Genomic DNA, 8,313 nt, shown 5'->3' with positions numbered 1-8,313 from the left:
TTCGCTGCACAGGATAAGTGGTTGTCAAGGATCACCCCAAGGTTCTTGGCTGTCTGGGAGGAGGTCACAGTAGAGTTCTCTGGAGAGTTCTATGGAGAAGTCTTGGAGAGGGCAGGCTTTCCCTGGGAGGAAGAGCAGCTCAGTCTTGTTAAGGTTGAGCTTGAGGTGGTGGGCTAACATCAAAGCGGAAATGTCTGTAAGACACGTGTTGCCACCTGTGAGTCAGAAGGGGGGAAAGAGAGAAAGAGTTGAGTGTCATTTGCATAGCAGTGGTAGGAGAAACCATGTGAGGAAATTACAGAGCCAAGAGATTTGGTATAGGGGGAGAACAGTAAGGGCCCGAGGACAGAGCCCTGGGGGACCCCAGTGGTGAGGGCTCATGGAGAAGACAGTGATTCTCTCCACATCACCTGGTAAGAGCGATCGGCCCGGATAGGATGCAAACCAGGAGAGTGCAGAGCTAGAGATGCCCAGTTCTGAGAGGGTGGAGAGAAGGATTGGGTGGTTTACTGTGTTGAATGCAGCAGACAGGTCCAGAAGAATCAGAACAGAGGAGAGGGAGGAAGCTCGAGCAGAGTGGAGGGCCTCCGTGACAGCAAGGAGAGCGGTCTCAGTAGAGTGTCCAGCCTTAAAGCCGGATTGGTGAGGGTCAAGGAGATTGTTCTGAAGGAGATAGTGAGACAGTTGGTTAGAGACAGCATGTTCAAGGGTTTTAGATAAGGAGAGAAGGGATACTGGTCTGTAGTTATGGACAGTAGACGGCTCAAGAATTGGTTTCTTGAGAAGATGTTTGACTCTGGCTGTCTTAAAGGCAGCTGGGACAGATCCTGTGGATTGAGAGGAATTGATTATGGTGGTAAGGAATGGAAGGAGGTCTTTGGAGATGGATTGGAGAAAGGGGGAGGGGATAGGATCAAGGGAGCAGGTGATTGCACAATTTGATGTGACCAGTTTTAGAATATCATCAGGGGAGAGGGGGGAAAGGGCTGATCAACCAGAGACCAAGTGTAGCGGGAGGAGAGGTAGCAGTGTTGGCGAGAGAGAGAGAAAGAGCTGCTAATGTCATCAACCTTCTTTTCAAAGTAGGTGACAGTCATCCGCAGACAGGCAGGAGGTGGGTTGAGGAGTGAGAAATGTGGAGAACAGTTTCCTTGGGTCAGAGGCAGAGGATTGAATTTTGGAATGATAGTAAGAAGCTTTATCAGCTGATGCAGATTAGGTGTAGTTGAGGAGGAGAGAGAGATAAGGTTTTAGGTCAGCTGCCCGGAGCCCTATTCTACAAGCTTGCAGGGTTTCAGACAGCCAATGAGCACATGGAGAGGATCATGCTGGCCTTGAGGTCAGTGGACAGAGAGAGTCGAAGGATGAGGAAAGAGTGGATGGGAGGGTGGAGGAGGCTGCATCAGTGGATAGAAGGGAGAAGGATTCAACAGTAGGTAGGGAGGATAAGACAGAGGAAGAGAGAGCAGTAAGGGAGAGGGTATGCATGTTGCGACAAGAGGATACAGTGTGGGTAGAGACTGACTGGGATAGAGTGGGACAGGGTAAGGCCAAAGGAGGAGAGAAGGTCAAGTGTTCCAGATGAGTGATGCTTCTCTGACTGGATGTTGAAGTCACCCAGTAGTGTGAGCGGTGTGCCGTGGGAAGAAGCTGAGAAGGACATCCATCTCATCTAAGAAGTAGTCAAGCTGACCTGGTGGATGATAGATAACGACAATGTGAAGTTTGACAGGGGAGGTGACAGAAACAGCACAGAATTCGAAGGTGGATATGGACAGGTGTGACAGGGGAAGGACAACATGTGACCACTTGGGTGAGATGAGGAGTCCTGTGCCTCCCCCTCGACCAGAGAGTCTAGGAGAATGAGAAAAGGAGTAGGCATCAGAGAGGGCTGCCGGAGTAGCTGTGTTTTCTGGTGTAATCCATGTCTCTGTGAGGACAAGGAAGTGGAGGGACATGAAGCAGGCGTAAGCTGAGATAGCCTCTGCTTTCTGGACCACTGACTGGCAGTTCCAAAGTGCTCCCGCGACAGTGAGGTCGTGGTCAGTTGAGCATGGTGGGTAGATTAGATTGGAATGGTTGCGAGGGGAGGTGTAGCGTCGATGTGTCCTCCTGAAGGATGAAATAACAGGAATGGGGAGAAAGCACATTGTGATATTTTCCAGTATAGAGATAGAGGGTTTGTGGGCAATGTAGGCAGCACTCAATACACTCAGTATAGTATAGAGTAGTGAAAAAATAAACTAATAGAATAAAAGTACTTAGCAGTTTGGCCTTCCTCGATGGACTCCACCGATTTACTTCTTTTGTCTTTGTGTCAGGCGTCTTCATGTCAGGAGGCTGTCGCTCTTTGACCATCAGGATAGAAATGCAGATTCCGTAATTGTTGATGACTAGCAGGGTTGCAGCCCCTCCCACCTAATGATCAGTTAACGACCAGACAGGTTTCACCACTCAATCCAAATGTATTTAGTCCTAGTCCAAGGTCAGTAGAAGTTAGATACCTTGCAGAATAGTTTCAGGCCCTCCCACTGGAGAGTGACAGCAATTGAAATCAAACAGATAGCTTTCAACAGAAACTAGGTCCAGAGCTTAAGGCAGGATAGCCACAGCAAAACTACCAGCAACACACTGATTTTAAACAAGATTAAATTAATTTACGTAGTCTAGACTCTAGAGGACAGGCTTCACCACTCAATTCCAAATGTATTTGCAGTGACAGGTGGTATCAGCTCTAACTGTGCTATTCCACTGTTACAGACAGAGGGGGTATCAGCTCTAACTGTGCTGTTCCACTGTTACAGACAGAGGGGGTATCAGCTCTAACTGTGCTGTTCCACTGTTACAGACAGAGGTGGTATCAGCTCTAACGTTATTGTTACAGAGGACTTCACTGGTAAGGTCCTTACAAAGTCTACAGAGTTATTGAATATGAATGGAAAGACTCAGTGAATGTGTGTATAAACGTGTGTCGGTGTGTGTTATTATCATTAGGGTCAGAGAATGACAGCTTTCCACTGTCCCAGTCCAGCTGCACCCTGATCCTCTGGGGTCTCTGGCCTTGATGAGGATAATGTTTCTTATTCACCACTGATGTCACATAATCCCCAATATTTACCCTCTATGCCTCCCTTCCTCTGAGCAGACCCAGGGTCCAGGCTGTATTGTCTCCAACATCATCATCAGCTGAACCCAGGTCCCATATGAAGGTATTCAAACCTTTCTGGGTTGTCAGAAAGTTGCTGTGTCTCTTCACTGGTCAGATCTTTAGACAGGATGAGACCTGGATGGGCAGTGATGGGGTCCAGAATCACAGGAGCTGAAGAGAGAGATCCATTTTCTGTTGATGCTGTTTGTTGTTTACACCCTTGTCTAGTCAGAGTGAAGACCATGATGAGCCAACAATGATGTCATATTCATAATACTGAGTTGTATCACAGGGTATTTCCTACTTTAATTGGTGCAGTTTACATGTTACTGTGAGATATACATGTGTATGTGCTATGGTTAATTGTTTATGTCTGAATACCTAAGTGTCAGTGACAATCAAAGGGAAAATGTATTTACTTTCAATTCGCAGAAAATACATTTAATAAAATATTCAATTGATACTCACTATATGTCACAATCATCACTTACGTTTTTTGCTGCTGATTTCTTGTTATGTTTTGTTGTGTTGAAAAAAACCTCCAAGCCTTCCTATCTATAGTTTAGTCAGTAAAATCAGTGAATGTTTGGTATATTATGCCCTCTACTGGTAGATGAGAGAATGATAGGGTTGAATTATGCTCCTGGAGTGATTGTTTAAAGACAGACAATAAATCTGCGGGACTATAAACCAATAAAACAAACTGTTTTCAGCCACAATACATTTTAATAACTTGTTTATTGCACAAAATCTCTGTTGCAACATTCACAGCATACAGTATTTTTCTGTCCAAATCATAGGTCTGCATAAGCTTCAGATCATCATTACACAACACAATATATGCCATTTAGCTAACGCTTTTATCCAAAGTGACTTACATTGCAGTGAGTTCATACATTTCAGTATATATGGTCCCAGCAGGAATCAAACCCACAACCTAAGCGTTGTTAGCACCATGCTCTACCAACTGAGCCACAGAAGACCATACATAGGAGGACCAACATAATATTTTAAAATAATTGACATGTAAAGTTGAGGAACCAAAGAGAATTAGCAATCAAGTAAAGTTAAACATAATTATTATGAAACCGTGCCTCCATGAAGTAAGTATATGCTAACAGCTTTAAAGGTGCAATCTGGGATTTAAACAACAACAAATTGGTCTTCCCGCCACTTTTTTTGGTAACCAGATGAGAGATGGGGCTGTAGAAATGGAAATATTCTCAAATTTATAGACTGAACTATGGATGCAAGTACTGACCATCCATCCATGAGATAACAGTGATTGTTTTAACCATGTTTTGAAGCCAACAGTATTTATTTACAATTACATTGTTTACAAACAATGGAGTAAAACAAGCTTATATTTAAGGTTCAGATGATGTAAGACAGTTGAACTAAGCTCATGAGGCATTTATAAGTTATATTCTTCAAGAATCAATTACTATAATTAATTTAAAAGTAAAAAAAATAAATGTATGTACCAATCCCAGATTGCCGCATTTAAATAATTTTAAATATGTGATTTGTGTATAAACAATAGCATCCAGTGCTACCATCTAATTTTTCTTTGGTCAAAAAAGGCAAATGTTAATAGTTAGTGGTGGCAATGACTATATACTGTAAATACATGGTTGTTCCACTGTTACAGACAGAGATGGTATCAGCTCTAACTGTACTGTTCCACTGTTACAGAGGACTTCACTGGTAAGATCCTTACAGAGATTACATTAGAGCCATTGAAAAGGAATGGACGGACGCTCTCAGTGAAAGTGTGTGTAAACGTGTGTAGGCATGTGTTATTATCAGGGTCAGAGAATGACAGCTTTCCTCTGTCCCAGTCTAGCTGCACTCTGATCCTCTGGGGTTTCTGTCTCACTGTGAGAGGAGTGAGTGACCCTGATGAGGATAATGCTACGTATTCACCACTGTTGTGCCATATTCGCCAGCCTCCACCCTCTATGCCTCCCTTCCTCTGGACAGACTCTGGTAACACACCTAGGACCCAGCCTGTATTGTCTCCAACCTCAACATCCCAGCTGTGTGTCCCTGAGTTAAAGCCTTCAGAGCCCAGGACTTCTCTATAGTTATCAAACCTCTCTGGGTTGTCAGGAAGCTGCTGTCTATCATCACTGTATCTCACACTGGTCAGACCCTCAGACAGGATGAGACGTGGATGGGCAGTGTTGGGGTCCAGAATCACAGGAGCTGAAGAGAGAGATCCATTTTCTGTTGATACTGTGTTTGTTGTTTACACCCTCGTCCACCTCCAAGTGGAGACCATGATGAACCAACAATGATGTCATAATACTGTACATATATCACAGTCAATGTATTTCCTAACTTTCTTTGATACTGTTAACTTCTATCACTGAACCTGACATATGTACAATGTCAAATGTTTTTGTTTATGTCTGTATGCCTGAGTGTCAATAACAGTCCATGAGAACACATTATATTTACAGATAGTAAAATACATTTAATAAGATATTGAATTTATACTCACTATATGTCACAATCCCCTGCATCTTCTCCCAGACTCTGAACTGCAGGTTACCCAGGTGTTTGGCCACATCTATCAGTGCTCCTGAGACCAGCTGTGGATCCGGCAGTGTGTACTGGGTTCTGGAAGGACATTCAGGAGTCAGTGCTGCTGTGGGGTTGAGTTCAGAACCACAGAGAAGAGAGAGACAGGAGGGACAACACTTACCTTTTCACTGTGACCTTGTAGTTCTGAAGAGGGACAAAAGAGTCAAGACCAGATTGAATTAAACAATTAATCAATATTTATCAGTCAATCAGTAATAACCATCAAATCATGATAACTTATGAAAGCAGTCCTGACCTGCAGGAATGAGATGTCTTCAGCTCTCAGCTCTTCCTGTGTGGCTCTGATTATATCTAAAAGTGATGATATCTCTCTGTTCAGCCCCTCAATCTTCTCCTTCATCATCCGACTCTTCTGCTCCTCTTCCTCCCTCAGTGCAGCTATCCTGGCCTCCTCTTCCTCTTGTAGAAACTGGTGAAACTTCTCAAAATCCTCCTTAATCTGCCTCTCTGTGTGCCGAGCCTGGGTCTGGAGGTATGAGAGTTATACATACCAGCCACAGGGAATTTGCCACTTACTTTTGGAATCAATTACATTTCAATAAAATAGATTTGTTTAGGACTTTTTACAAAGACAATTGTCTCAAACTGTTTTACAACGAGAACAATACAAACAATAAACAATAAATACAATATAAACAGTATTAACAAACACCCAACTGTGGGAAAAAGTTTTTAAGTGAAATATATTTTATAATATTTAAAACTGTCATGACAACACTACTAGAATGATTAGGATTATTGTATGGCTCAACATTCTTACCTTAATGTGTTCTGCTGTTTGATCACAGGTTTGTTTAACTTGACTAAAGACCTTCAGCTTCTCCTGTAAGGGCTTCAGTGCAGTCTGGAGTTCCTCCTAGAAATAAACAAAATACAGTATTCAGGAAATGTGGAGGAAACTCCAATTCAAACAGTGGACAAAAGATATATATGGGAAAGTTCTCTGTTGACAATGATGTTACTACAAGCATGTGATAGGAATAGTAATGGTAAGTAGAATAGTCTGGTTAGTCATGATGCTTTAGTACTACCATTGTCAGACCAGTTATAGGTTGCTTGATCAGGCCCTCTTGTCTCTGTCCCCAGAAGTAGCTGTTTTGGCTTAGGCCACGCTGCTGGTGCCACTCCGACACTCAGCATGGTAAACATGTTGACATCGGGATGGGCACCGGCAGCCCATATGTTAAGACTGAGAGCAAAGGAGGGCTGAGCAAGGTCATTTTCTACTTCTTGTAGTTTAGCTTAAAATTGAGGACCGGCCTTCCACTCCTCAGAGATCCTGCTTTGCTATATGCTGTATCTCTCCCTTGTGGACACATTGTATTCAATTATTGAAAGACACCGGTGATCTGTTGACTACACACTTCACTCCTGAACCTAAGAATTCCTAACACATGAAAGGTTAGAATGCTGTACTTGGGTACCCTGTAATCACTACATTTCTAGAATCACTACATTTCAAAATAATAATTGTGACCCAGTTCATATTGGATCTCATTACAATGTGTACCTTGTGGTCCTGTGCAGCTTCATTTATAGGGCAGCAGTTGTGGTTTTTATGTATTTTTGAATCGCGACACACCACACACACTGGCTGTTTATCCTCCCGACAGAAGAGCTTGAGTTTCTCACTGTGCAGACTGCAGAGTACCTCAGACCCTGCTGAAGCTCTCTGACTTCTCTCCTGTAAGAAGGCTTCACACAGGTTCTTTAAAGTCAGACTCATGGGAGGTTCTGACTTCGAGGATCTTCTCCTGCAAACTGGACATTCCCGAAATCCTTTCTCTCTCCAGAATCTCTGCAGACAGGCTTTACACAAGCTGTGGCTACATGACAAGACGACAGGATCTTTAAAGATGTCACGGCACACAGGACAGGAGAGATCCTCCTCTGTGAGAGACAATCTGGAAGCCATTTGCACACCTAGTCACTCACCCTCTTCTAGAATGGCTTCTGAAGTTTACTTTCACTTTTAATGTTGATTCTTGAACACATACTCTGATTCAGTCAACAGCAGGTTGAAGTCACTATTTTGGACAGTATTCCCTCTTCTCCACTCTCTCGGAGCAGGCAGGTGAATACTCAGTGCCTGTCAGAGAGGACTGTTAACAAACTAAACTTTGCTTCCTCCTCCAACTTCTTTAATGTTTATTTTTGGTCCACTAACCGCTTTGCTTCCTGTATTCTGCCAGGAAACTAGATCAGTACAGGGGCAGGGCTTTGAGAGAGCAAGAATCTATGTCATATACTCTATAGGAACAATGATTATATCATGGGTGAACTTTGCTCTCATCCACATCATCATCAACACACAACACACACACACACACACACACACACACACACACACACACACACACACACACACACACACACACACACACACACACACACAGACTGTATGACAACATAAACACCGTTTGTGTCCTAAAGAAGATGCTTCAGGTAGAAGTTGTCCCTATACACAGATCTAGTATCAGTTTACCCTCCTCATAGCCAAATATGGCCCTGTAGCTACAGGAATGTATCAGGGCCACATTCCTCATACCAGAGCT

General features: G+C 43.3%; 1 protein-coding gene across 1 annotated transcript; it reads right to left on the bottom strand.

Moving 5' to 3' along the window:
• Nucleotides 1-3,867: 3,867 nt before the first annotated feature.
• Nucleotides 3,868-7,889, bottom strand: LOC310804954 (nuclear factor 7, ovary-like). Its single transcript, XM_083670417.1, has 6 exons — nt 7,269-7,889; nt 6,519-6,614; nt 5,994-6,224; nt 5,859-5,881; nt 5,655-5,773; nt 3,868-5,356 (listed from the first exon to the last, which is right to left on the bottom strand). Exons 1-6 carry the CDS (start codon nt 7,671-7,673, stop codon nt 4,818-4,820), a joined length of 1,413 nt encoding a protein of 470 aa, XP_083526543.1. The 5' UTR covers nt 7,674-7,889; the 3' UTR covers nt 3,868-4,817.
• Nucleotides 7,890-8,313: the final 424 nt, after the last annotated feature.

Source organism: Argentina silus (genome assembly GCF_951799395.1).
Source record: "Argentina silus genome assembly, chromosome: 1".
Classification (NCBI taxonomy): Eukaryota; Metazoa; Chordata; class Actinopteri; order Argentiniformes; family Argentinidae; genus Argentina; species Argentina silus.
This window is presented reverse-complemented; position numbering and strand designations above follow the sequence as displayed.